The sequence below is a fragment of the Phalacrocorax aristotelis genome, chromosome 2 (assembly GCF_949628215.1).
Source record: "Phalacrocorax aristotelis chromosome 2, bGulAri2.1, whole genome shotgun sequence".
NCBI lineage: Eukaryota > Metazoa > Chordata > Aves > Suliformes > Phalacrocoracidae > Phalacrocorax > Phalacrocorax aristotelis.
In genome coordinates, this window is record NC_134277.1 from 63,994,852 (window position 1) to 64,012,651 (window position 17,800).

The 17,800-nt window shown below is 38.2% G+C and overlaps 1 protein-coding gene across 4 annotated transcripts in view; it reads right to left on the reverse strand.

Moving 5' to 3' along the window:
- CTDP1 (CTD phosphatase subunit 1) overlaps positions 1-17,800 on the reverse strand; it is a 120,860-nt gene that overhangs the window by 92,785 nt on the left and 10,275 nt on the right. For all 4 annotated transcript variants that reach the window (XM_075083865.1, XM_075083863.1, XM_075083864.1 and 1 more), the window contains exons 2-5: positions 10,688-10,771; positions 7,455-7,548; positions 5,947-6,075; positions 4,479-4,629 (exon numbers count right to left, since the gene is read on the reverse strand). In XM_075083865.1, coding sequence (XP_074939966.1) covers positions 4,479-4,629; positions 5,947-6,075; positions 7,455-7,548; positions 10,688-10,771 — 458 coding nt within the window. The remainder of the gene's footprint in view (positions 1-4,478; positions 4,630-5,946; positions 6,076-7,454; positions 7,549-10,687; positions 10,772-17,800) is intronic.

Below are 17,800 nucleotides of genomic sequence, written 5' to 3' on the forward strand. Positions count from 1 at the left end.
GCCTAGCCGCATGAATCAATATAACAGACAATCCTGATGTTTTCACATTTCAGGGAAATGACAGATAACATTTCATTCATCATAAATAATTCTTTTTCTTCAATAGTATGTGAATACAGTCTTTAAATCTTTGAAAAGGCTATATTGGCTTTTCACTAACCTATTTAGCAATTCTACTCCATGCAAGAGCAAACAAGACACCTAGTGGCTAGAGAACATATTGTTAGTTAAACCATTAACTTTTAATTGGTTTATGATTGCAAATAGAACATAAATCTCAAGAAATAAACTTTACATTAAAAATAATTAGATGCAGATACACCCTTAAAGATAAAACTAAGTAAAGGCTAAGACTTTATTTTAAAAAAATCATTATACTGCTTTCAATAACAAAAAATTGGGAAACCCTCATCATGGAAAACACTACTACCTTCAAAATAAAAATCTTTTCACAACCTACATATTGAAAGATTTAGAATTTTATGATAGTACACTGTTCAGGTATTAACCTTTAATAATGAAGGCTTCAAACTGATAGTACCTTCCAAAGTATTGGTGGCTTTTTCTTTAAGAAAAAAGTCCATACAGACCACCCACTTATATGTGGGGGCATTTTGTTGCAAGTTTTTATTACTTTGGAGCAATGGAAAGGTCTATGTATAAACTCATCAAGTATACAGAAACGGCAACAGTGTTCCTCAGAAGTGCTCTTAACATTGTTTCATTTATTTATTTATTCCTATCCATTTCCCACCACTGTATACTGAAAAATGATTATGGTCACAGTTTGCTGTCTTAGTGTTGATAATGAACTTTTTTCTTTGCAGCTTTTTTTTAATTGGAGAAATATCGGTTTGCAAAAATCATTCCAGAAGGATAAATGTTGATTAATTTCTCATTTTATAAGCATGTTTTAAAACATTAAAGCCTTTCATAGAATTCAAAGTGATTGAAGACAAAGACGCTGTTTCAAATCAAAACTGAGCTTCCATTTTTTTTTCATACATTAGACAATGTGCTAAGTATGCCTGTAAGTAGTATCTTGAACAAACTGAAGACACTATCATTATCCTTCAACTGCCATATTAGGAGGGACTCTTCAGTAGACTTACCTACAAGAGATTATTCCCCCAGTTGTTTGTTTTCCAGTATCTCAGACTGGGTCTTTGCACGCACAGTCTTATCAAGCTGTGTTACCTAATCTCACATAGACTTAGAAATGCAAACTTTTAAACTTAATTTTACAAGTCTTATTTAAAAACATTACAAGATGCAATGTTCAAACGTAACTAACTCATACTGGGGAAGTCCCAAATCTTGAAGACCTATTGAGTTAAATAGCAACTCCTAGTAGAAGTGATATAACAGCAGGATCCAACATGAATTTGAATAAATCCTTTTAAAAATAAATCTGAAATTAAATTGCTGAAGAATCAGGTCCCCTCCAGTTCTACTTCAGGTCCTACTTTAGAACCTGGAAAGGAGCTGTTGACCCAACCTTTCAGTAGCATTGGAGACCTTCAGACACTGGTGATTATATATACAAATATATTCTGTCAAATATTTATGGAAACACATACTGTAATATACTTGCTGTAACAAACCATACCTATGAATGCCCTCAACTTAGTCCTACTTTCTAAATTCCACTATAAATCTTAAGAGTGATTTCACATTGCGTTACTGTTGCCTAGTGGCCTCTGAACTCAAAATTCACAGTGGCATTGTCTTTTAAAACCAGCATTCAAGCTGACTTCAGTATTAAACACACTGAACTTCTCTTATGCCGAGTAGGAAAAAAATTAAGTAACAATTGGTCCAAAAAATTGTTTAGAAGAGAAATAATATAGGAAACTCTGGATTATAAAATTCAAAACTCATCATCATAAACAAGATACTACTTTGTAAATGTGTCAGACTAAGAAAGTGTTTAGGATAAATGACTTCAGCAGACAAACGGTGCTTACAAATATCAGCTAATCCCATGTAACAGCTGATGGGAGTCAGCTGGAATGAGAAAAAAAGGACTGACAAGATGTCATGGGTTTGCAAAATGAGGAAAAAGCCTTCCAGGACATGGAAGGAGCAGCTCAAGAGTTCAGATTTCAAAGGCGCATAGGATGTATATGGCGAACCTAAGAAAACAACCTCTTGCTTGTGAAAAAGATTCCTGGCGTTTTATTACAAGACCTTCCTTGATGTCGCATAAAATACCAGACTGACAGCTCTCCTTGAGAAATCATTTAACCAACACTGCCATCAAGTGTTCTCTATCTGTATTAGCTACATATTTCTGTTACTGCATCTCAGTTATATCTTGTGGACCAAAGGCTGTATCAACTGTTTCTCCATACCAACCTATTTCAGCTGAAACTGTAACCATCATCACTGTACAAGTAATCCACTTGTAGTTTGAATGCCTCTGAAGAGGTCAGACAGCTTCAGGCAAAAAATCCAGAAGTCTGGGGATGTCAGGAAGCAGCAATACCCTGATTTGCTTATTTGGTAGCTATTTACTTTGTGGAACAAATGGAGCAGCTCAAGTGTAATGCTCACAAAAAGGCCTGTCACATTGTAAGTATCAGTCTGTACCAGCATGGAGACTGCAGGGCAATCCAAATTTTAGCTCAGAGATTAAAATGAGCAAACACAGGACCAAATCACATGTTTAGAGAAGATCAATCATTGGGGAAGCATTAGTTAACTACCTCTGCAACTCACTCTTCTCCCTTGCTCTGAAGCATCTTCTGACCTTAGGTGACACGCAGATTTTGGCACATAGATCCAAGCAAGGAAGATTGCCCACCTGCTTTCTTACTACCAGGTATTTAGATCTAGTGTATAAGAAAACCATTCCCCTTTTGCTGCACAAGAAATAACCACGCTCCAAGAAGGACAACAAGGTACAAAAGTATTAATGCATTAGCAGTACACAACGTAAAATGCAACAGTGAGGCTGACAAAGCTTCAGGAATCATAGAATCATAAAAGTTGGAAAAGACCTCTAGGATCATCAAGCCCAACCATCAACCCAACACCACCAGGCCTCCTAAGCCATGTCCCCAAATGCCACATCAACATGTTTTTTGAACACCTCCAGGCATGGTGACTCCACCACCTCTCTGGGCAGCCTCTTCCAATGCCTGACCACTCTTTTAGTAAAGAAATTTCTCCTAATATCCAATCTAAACCTCCCCTGACACAGCTTGAAGCCATTCCTTCTTGTTCTATCACTAGTAACTTGGGAGAAGTTGTTTGAAGATTCTTCAAACAACTAAGCAAATACATATTGAGTAATGCAGGAACGTTTCCTTGGATGGGCAGGACAGGACATGCCTTTCCTGAACTTTCTTTCATGGAGAATTACTTGGAGACCACAAATAGGTATAGCTTTCCAATTACAGAATTCTCTTACATTTGTTGTTACAAGCATCTTCTGTAGCTTATTTAACATGCATAAAGAATTCTCTAATTACAGAATTCTTTTCCAAACTGTTCTAGAGCTTAGCTCTCTAACTATTTTGGAATCTTGCTTTCTTGCCAAGAAGTGGGATCATTGCTCAAGGCACACGTGGCAACATGACACAAAAAAAGCAGATGTGAAAGACAACTTAAAAAACATAGGAGACACAGAATAGCGGCAAGGACAGTCTGACATGCAGAGTCATAGCCTAAAACACTTAATTATATGGTCTTAGTCTGACAGATTTAACAAAGGAAAGTCTGAGGTGAAAATACTCTTCTGTCAAGGAAGACTCAAGATGCGGTGAAAGCCAATTTTACATTTTAAACACACTGTCACACTCCTAATGTGAATTCAACCCATATGCTTGCATCAGGTTTCTTTCATGCTTAATAGAAAAAAGAAAATATTTCAGCCAGTGACCCCCACCATAGACTATTATTGCTAAAATTTAAATGCAAGTCTTCAGTTACTAGGAGAAAATATTTCTAAAGTTCCTGAAAAGAGTATGTGAAAATATTGCTAGATCTGTGCTTTTCCTCAAATAAGCGCATCTCAGCTCCAGGATGCAAACAGAACTGCTGTAAATTGATCTATAGCTGCCAAACTTCCTTTGGTGAAGGGAAACAGGAGGAGGAGATAATTTAATGTTTTTCTGGAACTGTTGCTTTAGATTTCTAAGACAAGTGATGTTGCAGATCATTTTTAAAGCCCATTAGCATAATTTCTTACTTAATTCAATAGGAAGGAGCTAGTTGAAATGCCACAATCTGATTCTCTAACCATCAGGGAAGCAAAAAAAGCACACTTCTGATGGGGAAAAAAGGATTATTTCTAGAGTTACAGGCCATGCAGGAACCGCCTTGTAAATAAGCCAAGAATTCTGCTTACAGGACCACTTAGGAAGTGTTTTTGCCCTAAACAAAGAATACTTGAAAACAACCACAGAAAGAAAATGAGTTATATTAACTTTATGATTATGATGGCCGATTACATAAAACAACATACTACTCACCTGCAATTGTATGTGCATATAGTCTGCTGCCAAAAGTAAACACATGTAATTCATACAGCTTGGCAATTTTTTCCAGGAATTCCTTACAATGAGGACGCAAACGAGTATGCAGCATAGGCTCACCTCGACCTAACTGGAAGTGAAATATTCCCTGGAAGAAAAAGCATGTTTTATATTATCAAAATACTAAACAAAAATGACAGCATTCCAGAAATGTCCTCTTTCGTCACTTCCACTACCTTTATTCAGTCTGACTAGGCTAAAGCAAGTTTCAACCACAAAGGTTACGTAGATGAATAAAATCCAAAGCACATTTTCTCTCTGTGCCAGGCAGTCCAACACTAAGGTTTTCAAATGTAGGAAGCTGCACTGTTGAAAAGTTTATGATCAAGGTAACTGTCATTCAAATCTTTACTTATGGGAAACCAGCCTGAGAAAAGCAACTTGAGAAATCTCTCAAAGTTCAGGATCCCACTCCAATCAGTACTACTCAGTGAACTTCACTCAGATGAGTTTCAGTACACATTGAGCTCAGAGAAAGACTCTGTTGAATGGAAAAATATTATGTCTATGGAAACATACCATCAGATAGCAATCCAGGAAGGAAGTTTGCAGACAAAGATCCCAGTTAAAAATTATCTCAAAATCTTTTAAAGATTTTAAAGGTTTCTTCAAACCATGCATTTATACAGATGAAGACATAGCCTTTCAAATACACAAGGTTTTTTTAATCTTCAAGCTGAATATTCACTGTTCCCCTTCCTCTCAATTGCAAAGTATATTCACAGCTTGTTTTTTGCTAGCAGGTGTGAACACATGCTGAACCTACTGGGCACGAGAGAATGGCAAGAGGAACTAAGCAACTGCAGTTTGCATGACACTGGAGTTTGAATTTGCATCCTCCTGTACGAGACACTGTAGACACATTCTAATGTGCTTCCTGTTTTTAAGTTTCCAAATTGGAAATATTATATGCTAATAGTCCCTATCAGTTCAACAAGTGTTTCATGAAGAAATTAAACAGCAACACCCAAACTCCCACAAAAGAAACAAAACCAAAGGAAAAAATCACTAGATGTATTTATGGAATGACAGATGTACTAACATAGGACTTTGAACAGTAATTCATTATATCTGCTTCAGACTTGGAGGGGAACAAGTCTCATTACTGAATACTCAGCTTGTGAATTGTAGAGGAAGGAAAGCAGAGATTAAAAATAGCTACCTGAAACTTCTCACTTAAAGTTACTGGAATGGAGAAGTGCAGGAAAGCATAAATGGAAGAAAAAGTGTCAATTTAAATGTAGAGAAAAAAAGGAATATTTTCAGAAGGCTTGTTTCTCATTTTCGGTAGTTCTTCAACTACAATTTTATCTAACCACAGAATATTTTCTTTAAGAACTGTAATTTAAATGTTATTAGAAATATTCCTGCTACTTTGGCTTGAAAGTTAACACCAAATACTTACCTTATTAGACATTTGTTGGCAGTGCTGTTCTGTAGTATGGATTAACGTCTGGTCCAAATCTACCATGAGCACCAGCTTTCGATTTCGATGTAGTCGCTGTTGATCTTCTCTTCCTAGCTGCTCAGCTTGCTGTAACAAAAATATTCACAACTAAGCTTAGAAGAAGCAAATTAGGATTACTGCCATTTGTGTATTGTAATCTTGGGAAGTTCTGCTACAAACTAACTGAATAAGAAATGATGTTTCAGCATAACTGTAGTGATGACAGCTTTGTCAACAATTTTTTCTACAGGAAAAAAAATATTCCCAAAGTCTACTCTCAGATCTTTGTGACACTAGGAACTCTTAGAATTAATAAAGCAACACAACAACTTCCAACTTCCTAATGTAATAAATAAGTAACCACCAAGGTAATTTAAGGCCAAGAGCCTTGAGTAGAAACAGCAGTAGCTTTGGGGTACACAAAGGACAAGCTCATTGGTAAGTTCGAAAACTTTGGCTGCTACATTCAGCAATTTTGTATCAATTAGATACAATACAGCTGACAACACAAGGCTGAGTATAAAGCTGAAGCTGCTAATGACAGAAATTTTTAACTGTCAACCTAAGCTTAAAGCATATATGGCTTCAGACATAAATAGTTAGATTACGTAGTTCTATGTGGGCACTGGTATCAAAGACCTCATACTCCAGTAAATCTGAGTTGAAGTTAACTTTCTCTTGTGCACATTTATGAACTTTCAAAGTACCACATTAAGCTCTGTGTTCACTTTAACCACTTCTGATAGCAAGCTGTAACGTCACTCACAAGACAGCTAACTTAAAAGCAAAGTTAAGTGGACCATTATGGAGAAGTAGGAGTCAAGTGCAAATTGCCCTCTAAAACATGAGGACACTTCTAGCTGCTTATAGCTTCACGTTTCTTCTCATTGGTGTTCGTTGAGGAGTTACCAAAAAAAACCGCACCGAGCAGCAACATAAAAAGGTAAAAAAAGATCAAGTTGGTAAGGAAGACAAATAGAATGTAACCCAGCTGAATGCAATATCTGAAACATAATGAAATAAATTTAGCACACAGGTCAGCTGCAAACAAACTAGGTTTACTATATCTAGCAGCACCAATTTCAAGGTGAAGGGTGAAACTAGGTTTCAAAGACACTGCAAGCTTTGAACACATTTCAGCTAGTGGAATCTGAACTTTACATAAAGTGCTCATTCTTAGAGACAAAAACATTAAAGTAGGAAACTTTCAGGCTGCTGTCACAGAAGTGCCATGTTTTCAGTGCACAGCTCTAACACCACTACAAAATCTGATAACAATCAATCTGCATTAGGGTAAACAAACCATAACCATGGGCTACAGACATTCAACATCAAATTCTTCTTCAAAGGGAAGCCAGACTTGCTGTACGACGTAGATACAACATTGAAGAAACTCCTGTAGTTAAGCTTCTGAACTATAGAGCTACGGTGAAAGGTATGAATAAAGCAAGCATGACAGTACTTACCTCAGAGCTGACTTTCAGTTCTGGGACACTGTGAACCATAGACACAGTTGCTGTGGATAGTGGCACATTCTGCTTTCCATTCTTGCTTCGTATCCTAATCATGCAGGGAAAAGCACCAAAAGAGAGTAATAGTTTAGTGAGAAGTTGAACAAATCTGTAGTAACAAACTAGTCACCACCAAAACCACTATGATTAAAAAAGAGCTATTTTGACTAATACACTCCTTCGAATTCTTGTTAATGCAAGTTACTCAACAAAGTGGATAGAGAGATCGAAGGAGCTCACCATAAAAAACTTGCAAAGTCACTATAATTAGTTATGCTTCCATATAATTATTTAATGAAAATTGACTAAGATGAAACAGACATCTATTTACTGATTGGCATTAGAAAATGGCTATAAACTAAGTATAACTACCAAACCATTCAAGTTTAAAACTTCCTTTTTTTTTTTTTTGCAATCATTCCCCATGCAATTATCTACTTTTCTCCAAGCCAGACTATGAAGGAAATTTAAGCCAAAGGATAGGCGAAGTTACTCTTTTCCCTTCAGCACAAACATAACAAGGTACTACATGTGTGTACCTGTATTTTATTTATGTGTATAATACACACACATACAGTCTTACTTATGTAAAAATCCATATGATATATAGATGCATGTATATACAGATAAATATTGATACATACAGGTACATATCATATTGAGAGAATGAGTATGTGTACACACACGAGTACAAAACCTTGAAAACTGACGAAGTCGCCCCACACAGCATCAGTATCACTAGCTTCCAGCTTACACAGATCAATTTGTTGGGAACTCAGATATCTAATTTTAAAGACACTATTTATGGTTCACCAACATAAAAAAGATGCTACTGTACAAGTTTTGTCCTATGCGACACATGCAAATCGTTTAATTCTCCCAAGTACCTGTCCTACCAAGGACAAGATTTGGTATCAGATCTACAGCCAGAGTTAAACTTCACCCAGTTTTCACTTCATGACAAGCAAGCTCCCGAGGAGAAAAATGTTGCTGAGCTGTGTTAAGGCCGACAAAATCACAGATATGCTTTTATTTTACCGTAGTGTTTGGAAGCACCGATACCCAGAAACGAAAGAGGTATTTCATTTGGTCCAAAACTTATATGCACATTTTAGCATCTTGCATCCTTTGCTTCAGAGATCAGAACACCTCTTACATATAACACAGAAAGGTATTTTAAATGAGCCTTTATAGAAGATTAACTGTTTTCAGACCATTTGTTGAATGAACTTAAGAATTGTTTAACAGAAAGGATGTACCACCAACTAACACCCAACAAGCTGGCTGTAGACTGGCTGTACTTGCTTTTCTTCAAGTATTGATGCTTTTGAATTGCTTTCTGATGTAGGCTCAGCAGACCTTACACATTCTTCCAGATGTGTAAGCCATTTTGCATAAAATGAAGAGATTATCTGAAGTAGAGGAGTATTAACTGAGAAAACTTAATTCATTGCATACCCTGAGTTTACCTAGATTTTTAATGGACCTCAAATCAAGTATTCATTCAGGGCATGCAAGGCCATATTCATTAATATCCTAACTTTGTTAGGTCTGTTTTGCCAAATAATACTTGTTTACAAAATATTAACAGCCAACTTCTAATGAAAAGTTATATCCAACCATTGACTGGGCTACATACTGCATAACATTTTCAATATTCAGTCCACTTGCGCTGGTTTATAAGATAATGCTCACAAAATAATTCTTAATAATGACTATGAATTAAAATGAAACCAAAGTATTTCCTTCCAAATGAAATGAGCATGCAACATTCATTTCTAAAATCCAGGCTACTATGCAGTCCATTTTGGAAAAACAGCTGTTGAATTAGTCATTTGATATGCATAAAAAACATTCTATTTACCAACTATTAGTAATGAGAGAGCGCAAGAGAGAAATACAATCATCTTTTGAATTTGCTTTCTTTTTGGCCTAAGGCTTGAATTCCTTTAGTTCCATGGCAGAACATTTCACAAACAAATAGAAAACAGTTCTGAAGTCTTAAATTGAAAGCACTAGAGACAAGCTAGCTCCATTCAGACACAGTACAAATGAAGCAAGGTCGCATGAATGAGACATATTACCTCACAGCTATTTATACCTGTACAGATAAAACTCTCAGGTTTATTAAGTCACTGTTGACACACCTTACAACTCTCAACCTCAGTTGTGAGTACATAAAAAGCAAAGTGGGATATGTTGTGATGAGAATTTATGTCTGTGTGCATGCTCTTTACATTTTCTACCTAAGGTAGTAAACTGCCCCACATTTATCTCCACAGAAAGAGAGCGAGCACAGTTAAGTCAAATTTGTAGCGTGAAGTGTAACTCAAGTACCCATGTGGCATCTTATTCACCCATATTCCTAGTTACAAATCCCTGTAATGGCTAAAAGGAAATATAGTTCTAAACAATGTATCTGGGACTACAGTGACACATAAGGAGCAAGAGGGCATATATTTGAAAATTTCAGGGTGACAAAACAAGTGCCTTGTGTAAACAGCAGAAGTAAATGAAGACACTTTGCAACAGCGGCACAGATCCTGCCTATTTCACAGAACGGTCTAGGTTGGAAGGGACCCCTGGAGATCATCTTGTCCAAGCCCCCTGCTTGAGCAGGCACACCTAGAGAATGGGGCACAGGAACATGTCCAGGCAGGTTTTTAATGTCTCCAGGGAAGGAGGCCGCACAATCTCCCTGGGCAGCCTGTTCCACTGCTCTAGCACCCTCACAGGTTGGTTTTACTCACAAGGAACACCAATTCCTGCCTACAAGCAGCAATTTTTCAGTAAAGAAATATACTTTATTAAACGATTACACTGTTAATGTGATCAAGAATATATTCAGTCCACTCTAAGCAACAATTTAATGTACGAATCTCTCTCTACATATTTATATACACTTCTTTTAAAGCAAATGTGAAAGAGTGCTTTATGCTGAAATTTAACTTTCAGAAGAAACTCCCTCTGAACTTTCCTTATAGGAGCACTCTAAGTAGACCTACTTATGTTAGCCAGTATGAATTACTGTTCTTCCTCCCTACTAATATCTGCAGCTTCTCAGCTGCCCTTATAGGTATGACTCTACTAAGACTCAAAACAGAGAATCAAAGAAGTAAATGAGAAAAGGAAGAGATAGGATCCCTAAACACAAGCAAGGAGGGGATAGAAGAGTTGAGAATACTTACTGAGTCAAGTCCTGGCCACATTCTGCACACAAGCCTTTCATAACAACAGGATGGCTGCATCCTTCCAGTCTCACCAAGATGCCCCTAAAAAAGATGTAGTCATTCCATTTATTGCAGGTTGATTTCAGACACTTAGATTAATGACTGCAGATTGAAAGAATTTAAATAATAATTTCTGATTGTGATTTAAGTGCCAGCCCCTTAAAATATATGCTTTTGCCCCAACATGGGGAAAAAAGACACCAACTAAGTATTCAAATTATTCAATTTCACACCTTTAAAAGTCAAAGCATATATTAATGTCAGTTTCTAACCTTAGTTTAGCAAAGAAGGTCAGTGCATTAACAGAACAAGCATTATTTGTCCAGAAACAGTTTACATTCAATTAGATACAGCTCCCCATTAATATGCTAGAGCTACACAGTAATTAATACCTCCAGGGATGTTGACTCAACCACTTCCCTGGGCAGCCTGTTCCAGTGCTTCGCAACACTTTCACTGAAAAAATATTTACTAATATCTAAGCTAAGCTTCCCCTGGTGCAACTTCAGGCCATTTCCTCTTGTCCTATTGCTTCCTATGGGGGAGAAGAGACCAACACCCACCTCACTACAACCTCCTTTCAGGTAGTTGTAGAGAGCGATAAGGTCTCCCCTCAGCCTCCTCTTCTCCAGGCTAAACAACCCCAGCTCCCTCAGCCGCTCCTCATAAGACCTGCTCTCCAGACCCTTCACCAGCTTTGTTGCCCTTCTCTGAGTTGCTGGAGCATGTCCAACATCCTTCTTCTAGTGAGGGGTCCAAAACTGAACACAGTATTTGAGGTGCAGCCACCCCAGTGCCAAGTACAGGGGATGGGTTCTGTACTGATTTCATCTTAGTTTATTACTTTCTTGTGTCATAGCAGAAACATATGAAGACTGAAGCAGCCTTTAGTCTTCTCACAAAAATATTTTAATTTTTGATCCTTAAGCCTTGATTTGCCACATTTTAAACTAAAGACATGCAAAAGGATATTTTTTTCTTTCTTCCAAACAAGAGCTAAAACAAACCAGAAATTAGAGCTTGAAATGAAGGAGTACTATGTTTACTATTGCAAACTGCTTAGAAAGCAGTCTGCTTTTCAGCTGAATCATCCACAGCAGCACTCCTTTGTTCAAATTCAGTTCTCAAAATTCAGGGTCTTGAAAATATAATTTCTTTTCTCTCAATTACTTGAACAGTCATTACAAGAGACTTCTCCCATTTTCTTCAATACAATTGAAGGAGCTGATCTTTCAGACTCAGCTTTTTTAAAAAATCTCATAAGTAGATATAGTTCAGCTACTACAAGATTTCTCCAACTCTGACCATGAGCTGCAGCGCCTCTCTAGTATTTTACAAAAATAAGAGTCAAGCAAGTAAAAACAACCAAAATCATAAGCTGCTTGTCGTGTTTTCTCTTTGGCTTCAAATCTTTATTGCAATAAGCAGACAGCATCAGGAGAAACTGTTTTGCATGCTCAAATCTCTCATTCATATATTTGACTATTAAGCATTTGGGAATTCCAAAAGAAAATCCACTTTCCAAATGATGCCTGCAACTGCCTACTTCCAGTTCTCAATGACTAGAAGACTGATCACTCTACTAACAAAACTGCAGCTGACACCCATGCTGAGGATTTTTTTGTCTTTGAAAGCAAAAAACTAAATACAGGTGAGATTTATTTAAAGTCTTCACAAGCCATCATACTACCAGTAAGCCCATTTACAAAACTGCAGGTCTATTCTATTCTCACTGGCAGTCATCATCTGCTTGAAATTATACCTCCTCACCCTATACAAGCATTTTAGATCTCCTTTTTTAAACACAGTATGTATTTCACAGAAAACAAATAGTCTCAGTTTTGTACAAGAACTGCACAAGAGAAGCTATTTTTGTGGCTCTTGACTATGGGTAATTCATTGCTTTATTTAGTTCTCCTCTTAATCACCCTATGTTTGCGTTACTTCATTTCACTCTTCCCCCCCCTCCCTTTGACAATATGTCTGTCTTGCTATCTTCTACCTTGATTCATTGCTAAGTTCCTTCTGTTTAGGCTACCAGCTCACACTAAGGACCATGTCAGAATTGCTCATCTCCAACCTGTGTTCAGTGTATGAACCTGAAATTACAGACACCTAAAATGCAAAAAAACAACTCATGACACAATCTACAGAAACAGGCATAACAGTTTACAGTGATTGAGTTTTTACCCCAATTTATTGGTTTTCGGTAGTTCAGAAAAAAAGTCTTCTGAAGCCAAAATATCTTCAGACATTCTCTACTTTGCATCCAAGGTAACATCACACTCCAGGAACGTGACAGGAGGAGCTGGTATACTCATGCCCTGAGGTATGATTCAAATTAAGCCATTCAAGAGTTTCTGTTCACATACAAGTACACATCATCTTATCCTTTTGATTTTAACAGAGATTCTCACAAGAAAATTAGTTTAAATTATTAATCAATATTGTTAATTATTGTTAATTTGAGGCCACACCTGGAGTACTGTGTCCAGTTATGGGCCCCCCAGTTTAATAAGGAGAGGGAACTGCCTGAGCAAGTCCAGCAGAGAGCTACAAAGATGATCAGGGGACTAGAGGCTGAAACACTTGGGGTTGTTTAGCCCAGAGAAAAGACTATGGTGGAGTTTCATAAATACCTATAAATATCTAAAGGGTGGGTGTCAGGATGATGAGACTAGGCTCTTTTCAATAGTGCCCAATGACAGGACAAGGTGCAATGGGCACAAGTCGGAACACAGGAAGCTCCACTTAAATACAAGAAAAAACGTCTTTCCTGCGTGGGGGACAGAGCAGTGGATCAACCACGTTGATCAAGTTTCAAGTACAACTGTCAGGGTCTTAAGCAGACTTCTCCCAAGAGAAAAACCCAAACAACCCACATACTACTTAATGCTGCAGAAAGAATTAAGCATGCTTAAATATTCTACGCACCTAAATTTTAGCACTCATGCTTTAATTACTAAAAAATGAATATACTGTGGAAGAACAAGTATGGAACACAAGTAAAATTACTTTTGTGAATTTCAGAACTGGAAACACTCCTTTTACTATTGAAGGGTGGGATTTTCAAAAGGTAATGGCCAAGTTCCAAGACAATTATCAGACAAAAGCGAGCTGAAGTAAAGTGTGCATGCTTATTTTTAAATGGCTGCATGTACCAAATAGGGGTTCAGGTTTCTGCTTGTTCTCTTCTCCAGGTCATGAGTGAAGAAGAACACTTAAAGAACAGATCCACTGTTTACTCCACTTCTAGAGAGATTCCCTCCCTCGCCCCAGATCTGAATAATTACAATACACTCTACTGCTGGCAGCATTATCAGCATCTTCCTATTTCTCCCCAAACTTCTCCACGACCACTTGGTAATAAGCTGAGCTCATCGGCTACTTCAACAGTAACATTCCAAGGAAAATTGCCTCAAAAGATGCAAAATCTTTTTCCAGTTTTACAAACTGTGACAACTATGCAAGTGACCCAGGCACTGGGGAAGAGCTGTTGGGCTGTGAAAGGTGCAAGTGTTTTGGGGGGTGGCTGTGGAGGGGGTAGATCATTCCAATACCTACCCTGAGAGCCAAAGGACTGCAATAGGACAGCAAACTGCCCACATGGTTCCTTTTAAGTAACAAAATACAATTGGATTTAAGTGAAACTTGAACAAGTAAACAAGGAAACCTACTCTAGGATCTTATTGACATTGTTTCCAGATGTGCTTGTAAATAAGAAACAGATAACTAGGTGTGCCATTATATCAAAATTTTAATGTTGTTGCAACAATCATGGATAGGGATAGACATTTACTAGTGGTCTCAGGATGCAGATGACCATAAGCCCATCACTGTTCTCCCAGCACTTCCACACTTACACATTTTGACTGTTTCTAAAACAAGTCTTTTAACGATATCTGCTTTCAATCAGCAGCATGGGGGTCAGGGGGGAAATAGGAAAGCTTTCATGAAATCCAGTACAAGCATTTTGCTTTTATTAACAGAGGAAGTCAACGCCTTTGCTAATTCTAAGGCCTGGTCATTAGCACCGAGTCCAAATGTAAGAACTTTGTATCAAGCACAACCATGGCTGTGGTTCCTGGTAGGTTAATTACCCTGAGAAAGCCACCACATACAGTTCTCGTACCTATGCTACAATTTGCTACTCCTCAGCTGTAGCAACCAGTTAACTGTATCACTGAAGTGAACTCACTACAAACAAAAAGGAATCCCCTAAAGGTTTTATTATTTTCAAAATCTGTTGGTTGTTGGGTTTTTTTGCAGCATGATCTAACGCTTCCAGCAGCAAAGAATGATGGCAGCAAGTGTAGGAGTTACAGGACGACAGGAGCAATGACCATGAGATAGCTTTACTGAAGAAAACCACGCAGAGTTGTACCTTAAGGGCACCCAGCATAACAGGGTAACAGATAGGTTATCTCAGTTATTCAGAACCGGTGTAATTGAGTGTACGTTAGCCATGGCCTTCCATTACAGCTTGGCTCCACTTCGAGTCAACTGCTCCAATAGCTTGCTGCCAAAGAAAGGCAATGGCTTACTGGGGTGTTTTTCCCCCCACCCTCATATTCCTCTGAAAGCCCACCACCTCCTTTGGCACTTCCGGAAAGGACTATTTCAGTACCTTGGGAGCTAGAAGAATTGACCAGCCCTATCCGGGTTTGCTGCTGGGTTTAGAGAGCTAAAGCAGCTGATATAGGAGTCCAGCAAGTGACTGATGGGAAAAGATCAATAGTGCAAATGTTTCTACAAACAGAGGTAAGACCTGGGCAGTTTCAACAACACATATTTTCTCCCCACAGTAACCAGGCCACTTCATTAGCATTTATCTTACTTATCTGTTCAAGACTAGCTTGAACATCTCCATGCCATAGAGGCATAAGTTTTATTTATTAACTTAACACAGTCTGTTTCAAGGAACCATGCACTAGCATAGAAAATACAGTGCAATTTTCCAAATGTGTGAATGGGAAAATAGAAAAAAATTTACAAGATGAAGCTACTGCCCTGCACTCACTTGTATCTCATGGGTATCTGTCAAAAGCCAAGAGACTGCTGGGTTTCCTCAGATCAGTTTGGGACTGCCCTGGTTTTGGCTGGGATAGAGTTAATTCTCTTCACTGTAGCTGGTATAGTGCTGTGTTTTGGATTTAGGATAAGAATAATGTTGATAACACACTGATGTTTTAGTTGTTGCTGAGCAGCACTTACACTAAGTCAAGGACTTTTCAGCTTCTCATGCTTTGCCGACTGAGAAGGCTGGAGGTGCCCAAGAATCTGGGAGGGGGCACAGCCGGGACAGCTGACCGCAACTGGCCAAAGGGATATTCCATACCATATGATGTCATGCTCAGCATATAAAGCTGGGGGAAAGCTGGCCAGGGGAACACTGCTTGGGGACTGGCTGGGCATTATTTGGCAGGTGGTGAGCAATTGCATTGTGCATCACTTGCTTTGTACAGTCTTTTGTTATAATTACTATTCTATTTTACTTCAATTATTAAACTGTTCTTATCTCTTAAAGCTGCTGTTCTCAATCTGGTGCCATATGTCCTTGCAATTAGAAGATATAAAACCATACTAATGCAGCAAAATGAGATTCTAGTGTACAGGTGAACAAAAGCCCCCTCCAGGTTCCGCAACATGTTTAAGAGAGTGTTATTGGCAAATTGTCTAGGGATGAAAATACCAGGTGAACACATCTCAGATCAATGATTATTAATACGAACTACTGAATCAACCAACTGATCTAGAACAAACACAAGTACACAATCTTTTAGTTCTCATAAGACTAGAATGGCAGACAGATGAAGTCTGATTCAACTTAAAGCTTGCTTCTACAGTTTAATTTACTCAAATTTGTGAAACACTGACATTTGTTAGCTTGTATCAGAACAACATTTTGTGGTATGTGGCTGCAGCATTTAGAACCACTACAAAGAGCCCTCAAGCCCAATTTATATCAAACCACAGCCTCTGTTACAAAGGACTCCAGCTTTACAGAAGGATTTTTCAAAGCCTTAATCACCTTGAAAACACCATGTAAGAGTAAGTAAATCCTTACATGTTTAACCATTGTATGTATTTAACTCTCATCAGTATCTGTGAAGAAGCAGAGAGAGTCCTTCAATAACTGATTAACCATACCAAGGATGACAAGTACACATGGCCTGTGCTGCTACAGGCAACCAATGGCCTACAGCCTCTTCCAGATGCTGCAAGAAACTTGTCTCATCAGTTCTCTACAGAAGCCACTTGACTTACACTCAAGGACAGGGAAGCAGAGAAGGCTGTATTTCAGTATCTGTGAGGCACAAAAGGCCTCACCCAACTAAGTCAGCCATTGTGATAAAACCCAAAAAACCAAACAACCCCCACCAAAGAACATGCCCTATCCTAGCATGATGCAGACATCAGGGTAAAGACACATTTGTAATCATAACTATATAACAACTGTTGCAAGCAGTAGCTCATAGAAAGCATAGTCTACACTTCAAGGCATCACCTCAACCCTGCAAAGCTAATGGGGAAATCATGGATCTTGAAATTTTTTCCCTCCTGTTAAGCAAAAACTATTCATAACTATGAGTTAAAAATGTGTGCGAACTTCAAAACATTTTAGAACAGAAAAGCTGAAGTAAGTTTTCTTCTTTTCAGGCAAGATCTGTTCAGTTTTAGACATAGCTTATGAATGCCAAGAGAAACTTAGGCCCAGAGTTTCTGGATTTTATTTATAATCCAAAAGACATCTTAAGCATGAACTAAGTCTATTTCCCTGATTTGCAAGCCTTTAAGAAGCACTTCCATTTATTTCTGGAGAACAGTTCGGCATTACAGGGAAGGAAGTAATCCCCTCCTACCTTCCATGCACACATCTATGGGCAGCTTCTTACATTTTGAGCAGCGGCTGAGGGAGCTGGGGTTGTTTAATCTGGAGAAGAGGAGGCTGAGGGGAGACCTTATCGCTCTCTACAACTACCTGAAAGGAGGTTGTAGCGAGGCAGGGATCGGTCTCTTTTCCCTAGTAACAAGCAATAGGATGAGAGGAAATACTCTCAAGCTGCGCCA